The sequence below is a fragment of the Schistocerca serialis genome, chromosome 4 (assembly GCF_023864345.2).
Source record: "Schistocerca serialis cubense isolate TAMUIC-IGC-003099 chromosome 4, iqSchSeri2.2, whole genome shotgun sequence".
Lineage (NCBI taxonomy): Eukaryota > Metazoa > Arthropoda > Insecta > Orthoptera > Acrididae > Schistocerca > Schistocerca serialis.
Genome location: NC_064641.1, coordinates 203,991,048 through 204,011,405, shown reverse-complemented (window position 1 = coordinate 204,011,405; position 20,358 = coordinate 203,991,048). Strand labels below are relative to the sequence as shown.

The window sequence follows — 20,358 nt, the reverse complement described above, 5'->3', positions numbered from 1 at the left end:
GTTCTTTGTAGTTTTTTCGCTTGATGTTTATTTCGTGAGATATTTGGCCCGGTCCCTAACAATGGATCACCCTGCATATATATACAGTTCGCAAATAGGAAAAAACCCTTATTTGCAATAAAAATAGGAAAGGCTCAAGCTGAGAGAGAGGGAGAAGGGAAGATGGATAGAGGGGTGGGAGGAAATGAACATAGCAAACGAGAAGAAGGTGACGAACAGTGGGAGGGGATTGGAGGAGTAGACGGACAAAGAGAGGGGTGGGGGAGCTGGACAGAGACAGGGAAGAAGATTACTTACACGCAGTTTTCATACATGTTACAAACGTGTCCTTTTCCTTCTATTTCTTTTCCATTTATATAGATTGAGTCATAGAAAATGTGGCCGGTGCAGCTAGTTAAAAACAAAATCGAAAATTGATATTTTACGTTAATTTTAAGAACTGCGCCTCTTTTCTTAAATGGGCTTCTTCACTGTAGTGAGGCGATAGATGCTGTCACTATCACTAGAGTTTTAGAAAGAGCTCTTGTCCAGTAGACTCCACTGTGAGATACTCTCCACTCTACCCCTGGGGGATCACAGGGCCCGGGGTTCTATTGTCGGTCGGGTTGGCGGTTTTCTCTGAACTGGGAATGGGTGTTTGTATTGTCCTCATCATTTCATCGTCAGCATCATTCGTGACAGTGACTAGATTGGACTGTGTAAAATACTGGACTGTGTAAAGAATTGGGACTTTGTACGGGGGCTGATGACCGCGCAATTGAGCGCCCCATAAACCAAACGTCATCATCTTCCCCTGAGTGTCTCTAAATTATATATGGAACTAAATTTTGTCATTATTCTTACAGCCCGCTGCTGGTGCCCTCTTGTGTTGCAGGGTTGGTGGCGGCGCACCGCGAGGGCCTGGTGGCTTCGCTGGTGGGTGTGGAGGGCGGCCACGCGCTGGGCAACTCTCTGGCCGTGCTGCGCATGCTCTACGCGCTCGGCGTCCGCTACCTCACGCTGACGCACCTCTGCAGCACCGCGTGGTGAGCCGGCGCTCCACTGGCTGTCCGCCGCGCACCACTTCGTGCTCTGTTTTCTTTTGTGATAGCAAAAATCCACTTGACTGCAGAGTACATCCTTACTGCCGCACTTTTGCCGTCGTAACAACAGTACACTCCACTTCTTGTTAATACCTCACCTAAAGGTTTCGGGCATAGCCTATCTTCAGGAAAACTTAAATTCACTGAAAAATAAGTAGCCATATTAGATAAAAAACGATTAATACGGTGTATTTTGTCAATTTACGTCTATTGTAACGCTGCTGCTCAACTAATCATGTACCGACATTATAGATCACAACAATTCACTAGCAAGGGGAGGCCACGACGTTTGGAATGCGAATTTACTGCCAACTTCGTACACTCGTAATACTCCATGAGGACAACAAAATGTGTAAGCAGTAGCGCTTACTTCACAAGCGTTATTGAAAAAATCGCAAGATAATTTTGGTCGTCGAATATATATCTGTGCGTGGCCATTTTAACCATGAAGCGGCTGCGACAGAGTGGTGCCGGCACGGTAGCACAGCGTGTTCGGTCAGAGCGTTAGCTACCCTTTGAGATAAAAAAACTGGGCGAACGGAAGAAGGATCAAATTGAACGGGTGTCATCGGACGTCCGCCCTGAACATATTCGGCGAACAATACAAAACAAAATGTTAAAAAAAAATTGTTTCGTGTTCAAGCCGCGGGATCGCAGGATCGAGTTCGGTTCGTCAGATTTTTAAAATTCTCAATACAGTCATTTTCTTTACTATTTATATTGCAGTTGATATAATGGGAAAAATACGTGTAATCGGATGAACTTTTATCAAATTTACAATGTTATTTGTCAGTCTACTAATTTTTATTACCACAAACAACGTAATATTCATAACTATCGATTAGTAAACGACCAAACGCATAAAGTGATACTGAAAATGTATGCTTGCTGCACTCGCTGGACCGTCTGTCCAAGGCGTTCAGCATGAGCGGGTTGCCTCCAAACAAGTCTCCAACGATTGTCTGGCTGAAGGCATATGCGACACTCATCGGTGAAGCGAACGTGATGCCAATCCTGAGCGGTCCACTCGGCATGTTATTGGGTCCACCTGTACCGCGATTCATGGTGTCGTGGTTGCAAAGATGGACCTCGCCATGGACGTTGGGAGAGAAGTTACGCATCATGCAGCCAATTGCGCTCAGTTTGAGTCATAACACAAAGACCTATAGCTGCACGAAAAGCATTATTCAACATGGTGGCGTTGCTGTCAGGATTCCTCCGAGCCATAATCCGTAGGTGGCAGTCAACCTCTTCAGTAGTAGCCCTTGGGCGCAGTTGAGCGAGGCACGTCTTCAACATTTCCTGTCTCTCTGTATCCCCTCCCTGTCCGAATTACATCGCTTTCGTTCACTCCGAGACGCCTGGACATTTCCTTCTTGAGAGCTCTTTCTAGTACAAAGTAACAATGCGGATGCGATTAAATCGCGGTATTGACAGTCATGGCATGGTTGAAATACAGACAACACGAGCCGTGTACCTCCTTACTGGTGGAATGACTAGAACTGATCGGCTGTCGGACTCCCTCCGTCTAATAGGCGCTGCTCATGCATGGTTGTTTTCATCTTTGTCCGGGTTTAGAGACATCCCTGAACAGTCAAAGGGACTGTGTCTGTGATACAATATCCACAGTCAACGTCTATCGTCATTAGTTCTGGGAACCGGGGTGAAGCAAAACTTTTTTTGGTGTGTGTATATGATTTTCGTAGTGGGTGTTTGTGTAAGACTACATGTATGTGCATACATTTCAATAAACTAGGGTGACCATTACGCCGAATGACAATAGTAATATTTGCAGTAACGCACGACGGACCTATAAACCCATGCGACGAGTCTGACTACTGTCGGGGTTTTGTTTTGTGCGTCCGATGTAGACACACTGAACATTTGTGAAAGATAAATTATACCAGTCCTTCAGGGTTACAAAAATATTTACCAGCATTATTCAGACCAACTGACTAACAGTGGAAGACAGAGTACGATCGAAAAGAAGCACATTCATTAGACAACTTTATTTTTACGACAAATGTCCCAAACAGAACTTTAACATTATGTAGAAACACAAAACATTTAAAACTGATCCCATAAAAAGTTTTTAGTCGAACTTGATAGATGGTACTCAATAATGTCTGCAAAATTATAAGATTAGCAACAAAACTTCGCTATAAAATTAACTGGTACCAGAAATTATCTTAAAGTAACACATTAAACCAAAGTAAAAAGAAAAGGTCAAAATCACTTGTAGCAGCACTGTGCGAATGACTACTGGCCTTTGTTATTCTATTCAACCACTGGGGCAATTCGTAAGCGACGAGCCGATTGCACTGTGCGGACAAGGAACCACTCGAACGCTCTCTGCAGGCCCGTCCACCTACAGACCATAGCACACTGCTGTCGTCAGTTACGTCATGGTGCTTACTCAGCCCGGAGCAAGAGAGAACTTGCCGCTTCTAGGTTGTTGTTGCACAGGCCAGAAACACGCCGCTCCACCCGCCGACATACCACTGTTTACTCTTCAAGAGACAGGCAGCGCCCTGTTCCAGCTCACAGGTGCCGCATCACTGAAGGAGCAGCACAGTAGAGGGTTTAAAGTCGGAAGGCCGCAACTCATAGTGAGAGTGCTGAATAACGGAACTTGAATGAAATTTTGATTCTACAAGCAATATTGTAAAAAGTGCTTCAAAGTCGTGCATGCATGCATGTAAACGTAAAAGAAAAATTACCGTTATAAATTTGGATATTTTGTTTTTCTTAAAAAAGCTCACTTGTTCTAAGCGTAATTAAAAATTAATCGCAAGTTTCTAACTTAATTGAGGTAGAAGATGTAACCCTCTGAAACTTGATAAATGGTTTTGATACATAGATTTTGAGTGACTGTCTGTACTTGTGAGCGACAAGAGTATTAGATGATAATTTTGAATCACTTCAATAATCATCTTTGGAAAATTCAACCCTGATCGCCAGCCCACTGCCACAATGATTAAATACAAAAAACTTTACCAAGTTCAGAATACTGCGTTGCTTGTCGGGTGGTCGCCTTCGCTATACCGAGTCTTGCTATACACGGGGTCGCATCAGCCGACTAATAGCCCCTGAGGACGGACAGTTGTTAGTCCGAAACCGGTCGTGACTTAAATATTAAACCCTTAAACTCAATCGGTGATTTTCATGTCTATTGCTCACTCAAAAAACTTTGATTATCAGTGGCATGAATTCATTGTGGGGCTCACTCCAGTAATGGAACTGAGAGGAGATATGTAATCACCAAAGATATAAGATTAATTCTCCCTCTCTCTCGCGCAAGATGCATATTAACCTGGATACACAGACACCAGCGGTGGTGACGTCCATCACAGGCAGCATCCATAACAAAATAGCGTGGCCCGTGTTTCCATGAGACTATGTGTCGGTGACCGTTCGTCCATCCGATTATTCCGGGTCCTTTACGTGAGCCTAAGGTACCTCACTTGACCCCTGGTCACAGATTTCTCCAATTCAACAGTCAATTGTCTTACTTAAAACAGTAAACATAGAGTGCCTAAATAACACGATGGCCAGAATGACTATTCACGATTCATGGAGAGCTCCATATGCTCCTGTAATGCCCAAAATACATGTGACTTCTATTAATCAGATATGAATAGTCAAATATCATATTAAAATATAGTTTCACAGTGTTTCTGAGTTTGCTTCACATACCCAAGACATTTCAATAGTTACAATGGTATTTAGGGAAAAAGCTACCCGCCACAAGAAATTCTAAGTTTCGCTATGAGTTTACGTCTGGTACATGTTAGAGTATACATTTCTGGTACGAAATCTACCTAAAATATGGAATTTCTCTTGAAGCTTGTCTGGAGATCTGTGTCTATCTCTTTTCTAGAGAAACTGGATTGCATATAGCTCATTAACTTCCGCTGGCTTCCGCAAACAGTGCAGTGAGAATGAATAATATCGATTACATCTCATGAACAATTAAAGAAGAAAAAAGATTTATGTAACTGAACTTACAAAATTTAAAGATCAATTATTATGCCTCTAGAACATCAGGATGCACATAAAGGCGGGAGTACTTTGTCGTATTGTTAACACGCAAGACTTTCTTACCAAGCACAATGTACAATTAATTACAGAATTTTCCAATAGAGTATTGTTATTTTTTGGGGACCATCTATGTCTTAGCAGTTAATAAAACAGTCATTTACAATAAGCATTAATTTAAAAATGATAAAATGATAACTCGTTTCGGCCCTTACGCTGGCTATCTTCAAAGCGATTCCACTGAATAGCTCAGTTAAGTCACAGTCGTTTACTGACTTCCCAAAACCGTTCCAGTGTATTGCTGGCTTCAGTAATGCGGGTTAGATACAAAGATGACCATCACAAAGACCGAAATTTTGAAATAAATGATTATTGCGATCTTTACTGTTTTATTGGTAATTTGTAACAGACCGCTGACAATCTCCAATCCATGTTACCATCTATAACTGTTGATCTGATAATAGTTGTGGACTGGTAACACCAAATTGAGCACCATAAGAGAAGAAATTATATATTTATTTTCATATTGAGAATGAGCTGTTTCAGAAGTTACTAAACTACCTTGTCTTCTGTTGCTTGTTTAGTAATATACTAGAAAGTATTCCTCCACGTTTGTGACGGCATTAGCACTCTAAAAGTCTTTGAAATTCTCTTCTAACTGTTTCTTCATGTACTGAAATTTGTTTTCTAATTTTCAGTGGTTAACAGATAAATAATTTTTTAATTGAAATTATTGCTGTTAAACGTAATTAACAGGCAAAACAAATAGGGCTATACCATTATTACAAAATTTCTTCAGTACATGTGGTTTGCTTACATTGATGGGAGGGGTATTTAACTTCTGTCATCTACCTTGCAAAAGACAAAAAACTCCTCAAAACTGTGGTCGGAGGCTCAGTCAGAAGTAGTCTACAGCCGCAGACCTGTAGAAGATATTTACAGGGACAAACAGAGCGACAGATATGAAGTTCAGATGGTTCAAATGGCTCTGAGAAAAATGGGACTTAACGTCTGAGGTCATCAGTCCCTTAGAACTTAGAACTACATGAACCTAACTAACCTAAAGACATCACACACATCCATGCCGGAGGCAGGATTCGAACCTGCGACCGTAGTGCAGTTATGAAGCTTCGCAGACTTTCAGAGATAAAGACCTATACAGAAGCAGACGATTAACCTACCTATTACCACGCAGAGTCACATCACGTAGTCATAATATCTCTTAGAGTCAAAATATGTCCCAAATAGTTCCTGGCATTTAGAGATATATTCTGTTAGAATCAAAGTTCTGTAGATTCGGTCTTGCTGAGAAGCAGCCTAATAGAAACACAGTCTTGTACAAAGACAATACAGAACACAGTATCATGGATGTAACGTCTCTTTAGAGATTCACTCTCGTGGAGACACTGGCCAGTGGAAACACAGTATTGTATAACCAGAGCATCATGCAACTACGGTCTTGCAGAAACGCGGTCTCGTAGACGGGCAGCCTCGTAGAAACACAGCCACATGTAAACACAGGCCCTGGGAAATACACACTCGCAGAATTACAGCCTCGTAGAATCATGGTCTCGAGCAACCATTGTTTCAAAGTAACACAGACTGGTAGCAACACAGTCTCGTAGAATCACAGTTTCGTAGAATCGCAACCTCAGATACACAAAGTCCCACGAAAACGCTACTCCATTTCAAATCGTATAGCAGTGAGGAAACTGACATCTCATTTCTTTGAAATCATTAGTAAATTTTACGTGCGGCAGTTACTGTAAATTCAGACAACTTTCATATAATTAATGTTTACAGTTTTTTGAGTTAAGATCCGGTAAAGTGTTCAGTATTTCGCCTCGGGCATGGATGTGTGTGATGTCCTTAGGTTAGCTAGGTTTAAGTAGTTCTTAGCTAGGGGACTGATGACCTCAGATTTCGAGTCCCATAGTGTTTAGAGTCATTTGAATCATCTGAACCAATCTGTTTGCCGTCCAACTGAAGAAACTTGTATCGGATTTGAGTGAACTAAGATTAATTTTGAAGCTGAATGTCTGCTGCTGGTGGAGGTATCTAACAATAACGTAAAAATAAGTAATATAGTTTTTAAAAATCTTTTATTCGTGTATTAAGCACCATCATACTTTTCATAAGGATTCAACTTACAGAGGGTTGAACCTTTTTTTTATATGGCACGCTAATTTCACTTTTAAGTTTTATGGAGCCCCTTGTCTGAAAAGTGAAAATGATTCATGGCTGTTGCTGCTTTAACTTCTTATTTTTTACACAATTCTCCATTGAATATACTGTAAAAAGTGTACAATGTTGTTTCTAAATCAAATTTTAAACAATATGGAATGCTTTTTATTGGATTTAATATTATGTTTTTTTTAAAAAAAGACGTTATAAAAATTGCATCAAATTTGAGTTTTAAAAAAACTACACAGTTACCAGTTAAAACTAAATAATATTATCTTAATTTTGAACTTCATTTCATAATTGTACTTTGAACATTTTCGACCCACGAGTCTGGAAGTTGCATGGTTCTATTAAATTACGGCAACGTTGATTCTCAAAAAGACTTGGAAGCATCGATTTATCATAGGTGCGAGTAGCAAAAGATACTAACATAACTTATGCTCTTGATGACAGTAAACTGAACCGTACAAAAATGTAAGGTTTACTGCTGTCCGAAGTGAAATGTAACAGCACAGAAAAACCATCTCATAGAAACAGGTGGTGACTCAGTTTCATGACACAGTATCTCAGAAAGACATTGGCACAAAATCACTCTCTCCTAGGGACACTGTCTGAAAGAGACCCAGTTTTCTATCAGCAAAGTTATATATGAACACCGTTCCGTACGGACACAGTCTCATAGTAACACAGTCTTACAGAATCACGGCCTCGCAGTACCAGCTCTAACATTTATACAATCCCCTGGTATCAGGGTCTTGCAGAATCACAGTCTTGTACAAACACTCTCCCGGAATGAAAGTGTCGTTGGATAATAACTTCATTAATTCACAAGCTCGTCCTTTCCAGTAACAGCCTAGAAAAATCACAGTCCCCAACTTGAACAGTCTATTTTAACTTTGAACAGGTGGTGACTCAGTTTCGTCTTCGTACAATTAATCTCACAGAATCAAAGGCTTGTAGAACCAAAGTCTCATAGGATCAGAGACCTGTTGAATCATAGGGTTTTAGGATCAAACTTTCATGGTTTCGTGGTCTCTTAGAGTCATAGTTTCATGCTTAGAATCACAGTCTCGTCGAAGTGCAGTCTGGAAGAATCACAGTAATGTGGAATCACGTCGCGTAGAATCACATTCCTCGCAAAATTACCTAGTCATAATGTCACCGCCTTGCAGAATCATTGTGACGTAGAATCATGTTCTCGTAGAACTATGGTTTCATAGAATTACAACCACAAAGGAAGACAATCCCATAGATTCATGGTTCCGCAACACCATAGTCCCATAGAATTACAGTCTCATAGATTCCAGTCGCAGCAATACTGAAATGCCAGGCTATAGTCCTCCAAAATAGACAAACGTACCTACTTGAACGGACGAATGTTTATCTGAACAGTTTCCATCTTTCAGCTTCATTGATGTCTGTAGAGTACTGTAGCTGAGGATATGAATCGCAGTCGGTTCCAGTCGCATCTCCGTCCCACGTTGCCCTGCCAGTTTGGTCTGAATGACTTAGCGTCACCTTCTTCGTCTTTTATTGCTTTTGCGTTATCATTGGACTACTTCAGTGAATCATATGCTGGTTATCTTCTTTAATAGGTCTTCTTTCCAAGGTTCCCAGCATCTTTTCATTCGTTGTGATCTTTTCTGTCGTTCCTCATCTTTAAATATTTCTGTGTTGTTTGTCATTTGTGTATTTTTGGATTAAATCTTATTTTTACCTTTTCCAGTTTCTTTAAATTTCCTGTTTTGTTTTGCGAATGGTCCAGGGTTAGTTCTAGCTCTTTCACATCCTCCCTGATTTCCTTTATTCATCGTACTTGTTGCTTCGTGTTCCAAACTTTCTGCATAATTAATTTTGGTAATTTGGTTCCTAGAGTCTTCATACTGTGACGAAAGAAGGTACAGTTTTTTTTTTGTATAGTATCTGTAATGGGCTCCAGTTCGCTACGCACTTCTTCATTAGGCAGTATCCAACATTTCTTATTTATGCTTGTTCTAGTTATTCTTCTCTCAACAGTTGTAATTATGTCGATTTAGTTTTTCTGGCTGGCTTTAATAATTTTCCCGTCAGTATGTTACCTCTGGTTGAGCCATTTTCTTTTAATACTTTAATTTAGTTTTGAATGAAAGACTGTTTTGTATGTAGACCACGTCAGTTTTTGAATATTTACCATTTTATTAGTTCTTTCTTGCCATACACGTTTCACGTCCAAGTTGTATGTTATAATTCCTCCCAAGTAATTGAATTTTTTCACTGGTTTACTTTTATTTTATTTAATGTTATGTGGTTGATTACTAGGGGATCTGCTGCCATAGTCTTGAGTCTTTTCGAATGATATGTGGAGTCCTGTTTCTGCAGGCTCGTTACTTGATTTCCGGCTTACTGAATGTTATTACCCAGTAACATTAAGTTGTCAGCGAATCCCGAGAAATTTAAGTTTATTTGTTCTTTTTTGGTGCCAGTAAGGCAAGGATTTTCCTTGTACCATTGCCTCATCACGTACTCCAGACCGTAGCTGAAAAGGAATGGCGATAAACCATCTCCCTATCTTAACCCTGTTAACCCTGTTATAATCCTAAATCGCTCAGATATTTCTCGTCCGAACTTTCCTTTAGATTTGCTGTTTCTTAGGGTTAAGTTTATCATTTTTATTAATTTGAGGTGGAGGCCGAAATTCCTTAGTAGCTTCATCACAGAAGATCAGTGGGTACAATAATAACTTTTTTTGAAGCATACAAAGTTATGACTTGTTGTTTTCGTCTTGTTTTGTAGTACTCCAGGACCGATTTCAAATTGTCCATCTGTTCTGGACAGCTTCTCCAGGCTCTAAATCCTCCTTGGGATTCCCTAATGCCAGTTCTTCAATTTGACTTTACAACTACTGTGTAGAATGCTTGACATCACTATATGTGGTATACCAAAAAGGGCAATTCCCTGCAGTTGTCTGTATTTATTTGTCCCCTTTTTTGTATAGTGGGTGGGGACGGGGGCTATAACTGTTTTCCAACGTTCTGGTAGCTATTTTTCGTTCCAGATTTTACTGAGTTGGTGTAATCACATCTTCACTGGTCTGCTGCATAATTCCGAAGTTCCTCACACGTTTCGTCTTCTTCATTTGCTTGGCAGCTTTAAGGTGTTTCAACGCTTTGTAGATTTCATGGAGTCGGGATGGGTTTAAAATTTCGGTAGTGATACCTGTAAATATTTGAAGTAGTTCTCGGGAATCATCGCGATCTAGCGATTTGTTAAGTGTTTCTGCCAAAATTTGGGTATTTTTTCTAGTGATATGAGAAACATTAATGCTATCTTTTAACTTTTATGTTGGAGGGTTATAAATTTGCAGTTGTCTGCAACATATTTTGCAGTAATCGCTTGAGTTTGTTTTCTCGTTATGTGTTTCTGTAACTGAAAGTATATCTTTTTGATACTGATGGTTAACACTTCTTATTCATTTTTGTGTGATCTCTCTTTGTTCTGCAAGTCGAAATGTGATTCGTTTTGTTGCTGTGATACCTTAATGAGGCTTGGTGTCTGTCTACCACTGTTTTATCACACTCATCGTTCCACCAATGATGTTTTTCCGTGGATTTATTGGGGCTACCAGTTCAGGTATCAGCCTTCATTTTATAGCCTTCCCCAGTATTATTTACGGCCGCAACCGGCATTCCCTTGATAACGGAGCGCTTTGTATTTGCACAAGCGCAGAGCGGATAATTTTAATGTAACGATGGATAATGTCTTTCACAGTTAATGATCTCTAATTCAACGTAAAGTTCTATATACATCAGAATATTTTGAGAGCGTACGCTATGTGGATGAGTTGTACGGGTGGTGGCTTTAAGCAGTGACACATGATGACAATGATTTCTAGAAACGTGTGACATATCTGTAGAGCACCACACCAATGGCTGAAATAGAGCAAAAACCGCAGCACTTTTATGTGACATAGCTATTTAAGAATCGTGTGTGACCGTACGTAAGGAGTGATAATGCAGATTCATTTACAGAACTTCTTGTAATGAACGGCTGTTATAGAGCCAGATTTTCTTGTACTTGTGATATGTTTCTGCATTTTGGACCTGAAGAATATCCTTTTGGACTTAAGGAGATAAACAGTTTCCTAGTCCAAATTGAAAAAAAATTTAAAAATAGAGTTAATTCATCGAGGAGAAGACAGTTTAGCCATAACTTACAATAATCAGTGAAATCACTGTGACCACGCATGTAAAGTGGATGTGTGCACGCTTAAGTAAATGGGAAGCCATGCAATGAGGCAGTGATGGTGTATTGAAAGCGTCAGGGATATATGGGAATCGCAATCGAGCCGGTTGGTCAGAAAACGAATTAGATCAAATGCAGTTTATTTGTTGTCTGGTAAGTGAAGGTCGCCTTGTAGCAGACCATCTCTTCGACAGAAGCACTTCCATTCACTTGGATGTCGCTAGGATATGTGTATATAAAGAAGGTCATAATCTCCATTAGGTTGTTGTTTTAGAAAAGCTACTTTCGAACTTGCACATTAGCACGTGCATATTAGATACAGATACATCATCCCAGTGAGTAGAATACTACAAAAATCAAATGCTATTAATAGTTAAGCTTAGGTGGTTGGTAATGTACCCACCCCAGCATACGTATCGCCTTCATGTCCCTCGCAAATCTGTGATAACTGTGTACCGTTTCGTTGGGGAGTGAGGGAGAGGTGAGTTGGGGCGGGAGGGAAGAGGTCATCTCCTTTTCGCTCTTGCAGCAACGTCTTCATCTCAGAAGATTTGTTGAATAAGTTCCAGTCTTTGTCTTCCACTACAGTTTTTGTCAACTACGACTCCCACCAGCACCATGGATATTATTTCCCGAGATTGTAGCACGTGTCACGTTATCCGGCCGCATCTTACATAAGGATGTTATTTCCCGAGATCGTAACACGTGTCAGGTTATCCAGCAACATCTTACATAACACAATTACAGTCCTGCAAAGTGACTGCCTTCTCAGGTGAGATGGGAATTCGCGGAAAGTCATTTATGAGACTTTTATGGCTATGATCAACCAGCAATCACTGATGGTTGTTAAGAGTCACTTATCTCGTTACCAGAGTTGTACGCGTCTGTTATAATCATGGTAACAGAATTAAGTGGCCTTGGTGGTTTGGGGTGGAGACCTGGAGGGGTGGCGAGGGGGGAGGGGGGGGGGGAGGCAGCCTGGCCGTCTAGGTCAAAGAATTTTCTTCCTGAGTGAACATTAGACATCTCGTTGCAGTTAGTGGGAGTTACGCCTTAGAAGTATCTGTTGAGTGTAGGTGAGTGTAATGGATGGGTGTGTGTAGTTTTGTGCTGTGTTAGTGTTGTGTAATGATGAGACAAAAGGGAGAGGATGAAACACTATGCCATCGCATACCCTGTTCCCCTCGAAAAGCACCAACGTGGCCGCCGAGCTTAATGTGCCTGTCAGACGGACTGATCATCACCAGCAATGTCACGTATGCTAATATTTTGAGACATTGTAAAGAGGTCTGGAATGTAATTCAGTACACTGGTGTAAAGTCAGGTGAACATGTCGAACATAAACTTTATGGCATCACCTCTCCTCCTCTTCCTGGCCAAGTACTGGTGGCCAAAATTTCTTCTAGCTGTAGGATTCGAACCAGATATCTGCGAGTCAGTCACCACCGCACATTTGTTCGTCAGCGACCAAGAGTGGAGAAACAGGTAAGTTGCAGTATTATTAATTGAGGGACAAGACTTGGGGTTCTTCCTGCCTGCACGTGGTTCAAAATGGTTCAAATGGCTCTGAGCACTATGGGACTAAACATCTGTGGTCATCAGTCCCCTAGAACGTAGAACTACTTAAACCTAACTAACCTAAGGACATCACGCACAACCATGCCCGAGGCAGGATTCGAACCTGCGACCGTAGTAGTCGCCTGCACTTGGTAACGAGTAAGCTGATAACCAGGCTTCAAAGCGTTATGTAATCTTCGTCATCATTATAAATTATTTTCGGTTTTATTAGAAAGCTGTCTTTTCCCTCGGTGTCTCTAGTGCGTGCATGGGTTTTGATCCCCCATTATCAGATGAGTGACTTTCAGTTTCTTCAAACATTGCTTCTCTTCCAACAAACTGAACTGGAAAGACTGTTTCTTCATTTTGGGTCATCATTCATCTGATTTGTTCGGACCGCCAGTAATTGCTATCCTACGCCAACTTCTTTATCTTACAGTAGCACTTGCAACCTTCGTCCCCAATTAGTTTTTGGATATATTCTAATGTTCCTATCTCTGTGCTCCACTAAACCTTTCCCCTCTATTATTGCCTCCTGTACAACTGAAGTTATGCCCTGAGGTCTTAATAATACCCTATCATCTTGTCCCTTCTTCTAGTCAACGTTTTGTACATGTTTTTCTCCTCTCTGTGTTTCCCTAGTCTGGTCTTTATGCAATTACTGCGTCCGTCATGTGTTCTTTTGCCTCCGAGGTAGCAAATTTCCTTCATCCACTTTGGTCCCTTAATATGGTTTTAAGGTTATTGTCTACATCTACATCTACATTCTCTATTATTCCAATCTCGTATTTCTACTGTTTCCCATTACTGTAGTTTTCTTTCAGTTTACTCTCAATTCATTTTCTATACTCATTAGCCTGTTCATCTGTTCAACATATTCTTCGCTTCTTCCCAACTTCCTCTGGAAATATCAAAGTCTTCTGTGAATCTTATAGATTCTCTTTCACACTGAATTTTCATCCTCCTTTTTAGAGTTTTTTGTATATGTGCCAGTGCATGTCCGATGTACAGACTAAACAGGGGCGAGAGTACATATATCTGCCACATGCTCTTCCTATTTCTAGCACTTCCTTCTTGATGTACCATTCTTAGTTTTCCTTCTTGGTTCGTGTACACCTTTTAGGGGACAGTGCTGTATCTAGAGAATAGGGTAGGTAAAAGCACAATTAATTTTGGTCGATACTTCATTCTAGCGACTTATCGTAGAATAGCAAGTAGGAATGCTCATTACAAACCGCAATAAGCGGTTTCCGCCTTCTTTTACAATTTTGTTGTTGTCAGAGATCAGATTTTGGTTTGCGCAGCAATTGTAAATACTTTGCGGTCCACACATGTAAGTGCTACGTAATAAATCAAAGCTATTTGGAATATAGTGTGGGGTGCCCGATTTTCGGTTAGCTAAGGAAATATAAAGATATGGTTGGTTAAAAATTAGCTTAAAGCTCCAAAAAATGACACGTTTGTAACACATAAAGTCACTAGACTATATTTTATAATTTATGTCACAGAAACTTGTACATTTTGTAGGTTGTACTAAAAGAATGCGCAATTTCAGATACTGTGGCTTCTAATTTCTGGCAGGGTTATTTCATAAAGAAAATTGAAGATAACATACCTACAAGAATATTGAGACTTTTGTACCCCACCTGGCAGGCGGCGCGTGGGTCTGCTGTAGTAAACTGAACAGTAGGTCGAATGTAGGAAGTGAGTAGGAGCGGGAAAAGGTGAAATACTTCGGTACTGCGTATGGGTTATAACTCTTTTACCTAACTTTGCCTACAGATGAGCACGTAGGTGCGAAGCCGTTCATCAGTCAAATCCAACAGCGGCCAGAAGTTACGAAGGCAAAACCTGTAGTGGCTCGCCCACTACGAAATACAAACAATGTTGCTTGGTCGTCTACTCGGAATCAAATGGGCAGAATCTGCAGCGGCGCTCGTAGAGCTGCGCAGCGCCGGCTAGAGGGCGCTGTCGTCGGTGTCCGTGTCGTGGTGCCAGCCTAGCAGAGCGCACCTGCGCTGTGGCATCGTAGCTATCGATACCACAGAGACATTCCAATTTGATTACGACAGTGATTCACTTATTAACTCCACTGAGTCTATCATTTGCTGTTTTCAAATTTGTACTTCATCCAGACAGGTTTCTGAGACCCGAGCATAAGAATCATGTACCCAATGCAAACATCCTAAACAGCTTGTCCAATCTTCTCAAGATTTATCTTCTCTGTGTGAGACAGAGAAATAGATGCATTCTTCACCTGCACTGTCTTCATCACCTATCGAGACAGGGGAAACAGAACTTTAGGAATCCCATCAGATGATTTTGGCACTTGAAACAATTTGGAAAACTTGAATTATTCCATTTATTTATTTCTAATGTCTTCCACTGCCTTCCTCATATGTTTCTCCGCCCAGATCTTTCTTTTGTTTCCGACCATCTCCTGATAGGAGATAAAAAGCTAAATCTATAAATGGTACCATTTGTTGGATGGTCGAAATTAGGCACCCTAGCAGTATCTAAAATTATGTGTACCACTTGAAAAAAATGGCTGAACTAGGAAACATGTATTGAATTATAGGATTTAAAACCAACGCATAAATTTCATTAAATGTATCACTAATAAATAAGTGTAAAATATCAAACTACTTGCAACGCAACAGTGATGTTCTCGTTTACATTCGAAAGTATGATACTAAGGGAAAATCGGCTGTGAGTACGGGGCGCGACTGATGGGTTTGGCAGATAGCAGGACACTAAAATGACGGAATCACAAGCCGTTCAGCTAGTCGCCGCATCAGCAGCACTGTTCTGGAAGCAAATATCCACGTATCTGGATTTAGGCCACCATCCGAAAATAAGGCACGTTAAACTACAGTTATTGCTTCACAAACTGTGATGAGTAAATGCTACGTGGACAGTTAAGACATACTTTGCCGGTCGTGCACCATTTTGTACCTGGAAAGAGAAGACGAACATTTGTCATGAAAAATGTGATACTTGCAAATGAACAGTTTCTGTAATCTCTTAACAATTTTGCCAGTCTTGAGAATGCAAATTCGTGTTAACTTCCAATAGCTTGTATTAGAAAATATATTTAACTTGTGAACGGTTTTCGATAGTCCTTGCACTTATCTGTCCTTCATATTTTCGTGACTGTATGGACGATATTGTCTGAAAGTCTTACAGCGTGTCTCCAGGCTCATACAGTATCGCTCAGAAGTATTTCGTATGGAAAACAAATTCTTTAGATGAAAATTTGAATGGAATAACTTACTTACCAAATATTTATAATGTGTACGTTATTGTCTTACACATATTATACAATTCTAATCTTTGAATTAGTAATAAAACACAAATGAACGAATTACACAGACTCAAATGTATTTTGCTCAAACTAACCAGAAGAAAAGCAATAATGAAGTCTTGATCCATGATGTTCCTGGCTTAATATTTGGTTGTATAGCTCTTCCCGTGTATTACTGCAGCACACCTGGATTGTGCCATCCAGGTGTGCTGCAGTAATACGAGAACACAGGAAGTGCTACACAGCCAAGTATTCAACCAAGAGCGTCATGGATGGATCTAGACTTTATTATTGCTTTTCCTCTGTTTAGTTTGAACAAAATACATCTGAGCTTATGTAATTTGTTCATTTGTATTTTATAACTGATTGGCCAATCGCGCCTGAGGATTGCTCACAACGTTCTTTGTAAAAACCCTCCTTGTTGGTGCAGTTTTGTTGGCGAACATGTGTATTCAGCTCGCACGAAAGATGTTCTGTGGTGTTTAAGTCTGGACTTTGGCTTGACCATTAGAATACCTTTACTTTTTATTGCTTCAGAACTGTCTTCCTATGGCCAGAAGCGTGTTTCGGATCGTTATAATGCTCGAATTGCTATCTAATTATGAGGAATATTTATTCTTCCGTAAAGTGTCATATCGTCTGTTAGTATTTCACCATAATCCGTACTACCTATTACCCCATTATTTACGTCTAGAGGAGCTACACCATTTCACGAGGGTTACTTTAGTTTCTACAAACCAACTTGAATAGTCGTTTTCTTGACACTACCACAAATGAAGTTAGAAATTCGGGAACAATGTTATCTACGCGTTCCGCCCTAATTAACCGACAACTATATCAACTAGTTTTCTAGATACTTTTACTGCAATACTCATTTATTTAATATTGCTACTATAATTACGGGACATATTAATGGGAGTTTGCACCAATCTGCGCTCAGTCGTCGAATATGCGACGCCTTTATGCCGGCAGTTATCTCGTTTTTTTATGAACGAGGGTTTAGGATTCGCACATAACTGTTCGTAAATTCTCCTGCACTTCGGGTACGGAGACTCCGTGTAGCGGGAACGTGAGTGAAATGTTCGACATAAAATCAAGCGCGAGCTTGCTCTCCCCGAGCGCAAGTTTGGCGAGTTATACCTTTTAGGGCTCCGTCTCCGACTAGGTAATCAGCAGCGCCCTGCGCTGCTGTGGCATTCGTCTTCAGAGCGCAGGTCGCTCAGGCAAACTTGGAACGTGTTCCTGTTACTCTTCTACGAACACATTTTTACGAGAGGAAGTTAGTTTTCTATAAAATCGTAATGATGGAAGTTTCGTATTCCATGACGACTTACGTGCCCTTTACGGCTTAATATATGGAAAGAGAACAAATTTTACTTAACGCCCGTGGTAGAAATCTTCGATCAGGTGCTTTTTCAAACTAAAAGTGGGTATTTTCGATTACATACAAACAATTTTTGTCACAACTCTGGCAGAAAGACTCGGATCTCATCAAGAAGTGACTTCTGACGATGAAAAATAAAATTATTCCCACCATCGTTATAATGTCAACCGCTTGTTATTAATTGCTTAGTTTATTTTACCTGAACTAACGATCAGCCACTGACTGAAGGAACCCGAAGTTTCATCTATGCTGCTGATCCATTGCCTGAAGGAATCCAGAGTTTAGTATATGATAATTACTGAACGACCAATGCTCAGAGAACTGTTTTGGAAAGGTTGGATAATTCTTCTCTAAAGTCCTCGAAAACTTTACCACCTACTACAATGAAAATCACCCGAACCAGAATCCTGTCGAAACTCAGACCTGTGTATCCCATCTAATGAACAAACAATCATTTAAAGGCCCTATGAATCATTAGGGAAGATACTGCTCCTTAACTCTCAAAGCCCGAACCATCTAGGACTGACTTTAGAGCGTTCGCGTACGTATAAGAAACACTGCCTAACACAAAGTGTCTGGAAGAAACAACACAGTGCCGAAGCTGACAATAACATAGGAGGAGCTCACCCTCGCACCGCGAGGATTAGCGCGCTAGCGCTGTTACTCCAGTGTTGAATGTGCAAGTTCATAAAGGTACAAGTTCAGTCATGCTAGAAACAAAGATGTGGCGTTTAATGAGACCTTTCGCATTGTCAAGGTTTTATTAAGACCCACATTCGTAGATGAACTCAACTACATTGTTGGCAGAACCCCACTTGAAATTAAACGCGAGATAGCTGCTAGACCCGAGGAAAGCAGGTCTATGGCTACGGAAGCCCATTCTTTACATGGCCGCCGGTCCACAAATCCCTGGATGAAATCAAGACAGACCTTCTTGGAAATTACTGAAACTCTAACAGGAACATCAGAAGGAGCAAAGAGGCTGGGAAAATGTCGACATTGGGAGAAATGGGTGTTTCTGAGGGAAGAGCATCCTCCTGGTCATTCAGAGAAGTGGACAACACGGAGGGCTCTCAACAGACTACGTTCTAGTACCACGAGATGCAAGACCAACCTGAAGAGGTGGGGGCCTTTCTGTGCAGTCAGTTTTTTTGCAACCGTAACGTTGCGCAGAACAGCAACCATCTATTGAGTGTTCTTCGCCTCCAGCCACACGCTCCACGAGGGACATGATGAGGGTGACACCGAATGCATTCGACGTGGCCATTTTCTGGTCGACCAATGTGTAAACTGATGTCAGTGATCGATTACCTTTTGTTGACTTTATACTTTGTACTTCTGACACGATAATAAAAAAAAGTTCGAGGTGTAGATTTCTTGTGCTTGTTACTAGGTTTTGTGTATCAATCCTACCTTCTGAGGAGGCAATGTGTCTATAATCCGTATTTCGATACTGATCTTCCTGTAGCAATATTAGTATTTCACTATTAGTTATTAACAGGCCCGAACACGCCAGGTTATTTTATTTCAGCAATTGAACATCTTAATGCGATATAGGGTGTTACTAAATTGTTGTTACAAAATACTAGGACCTGTAGAGGAGACTGAGACAGAATATGTTCATTAATAACAAACATTTCAAAGAAGTTGTTTAAATTACCTACCTCTCATGAGAGAAAGAACATTGTCTCGGTGTTATGTTAGCAACAGGGTGGACAAGAATGAAGTACCCTGTTAGGTAATTTAATGTTTCCATCTGCACTGTATCCCTGTTGTCTAAATAAGGTGGTTTGTGCGTGGCCGCCAAGATCGCTGGGTTAACCTCCAACGAATTTATTTTCTGGGGTCTTATCTAGAGTTTAATTTACAAATCCTATTTAGAAGCAAAGGAAATCCACTAGCACGCGTTCTGGTCTCTGCACAGGGTACTGGAAACCCACCAGGAATGATGGAGAGGGGTTTCGAAAACATGGTTCGTAGGCACAATGCGTGTACTGCTGATCGTGGTCGCCACATCGATTCATTGCTTTAATACCCCAGAATGGTAATCTAATCATGGCATAATTATTTGTTTCTTATTTTATCCCAGAAATAACGGAAACAAATTTCGGAAGTTAGAAACGAAATGTACTGAGTCATGGCTAATTAAATTGCATAAACAAAAGTGTATGTGTTAAACACCTAATTTCAAAAGGTCGTCGAACGGAAGCAATACATTCCACGTCATACTCGTACGTTCCTTTTCAAAATATTGTGTTCTCAGTCTTCTCTCATTTTCGTAGTTGTTTGTGTCCGGAATTTTCGAAACCCTGTATCGTGTTATCACTGCCGTTACCAACATGCTTATTTCGGTTTGAGTCACGGAGCACAAGCACTTGTCAGTAGTTCGAAAATATATTGTTGACACTCTCGGCACACGACACACTTGGTCTCCAATACAAAGAACATCTCATGTGAGTATACAGCACGTCTGAACTAGCTGGAACCATGAAAACTGATATTGCCCAGAGAGCAAAATTGCAAAATTACGTGAATTAATATTTTAATTTCTAGTCTCAGCAATACTTTCACCATCTTGGAGTAAACAT

General features: G+C 40.6%; 1 protein-coding gene across 1 annotated transcript in view; it reads left to right on the top strand.

Moving 5' to 3' along the window:
- The window catches only part of LOC126474351 (dipeptidase 1-like), a 145,385-nt gene extending 144,356 nt beyond the window's left edge, over positions 1–1,029 (top strand). Inside the window, exon 4 of the mRNA XM_050101817.1 lies at positions 875–1,029. Coding sequence (XP_049957774.1) covers positions 875–1,029 — 155 coding nt within the window. The remainder of the gene's footprint in view (positions 1–874) is intronic.
- The last annotated feature ends 19,329 nt before the right edge of the window (positions 1,030–20,358 follow it).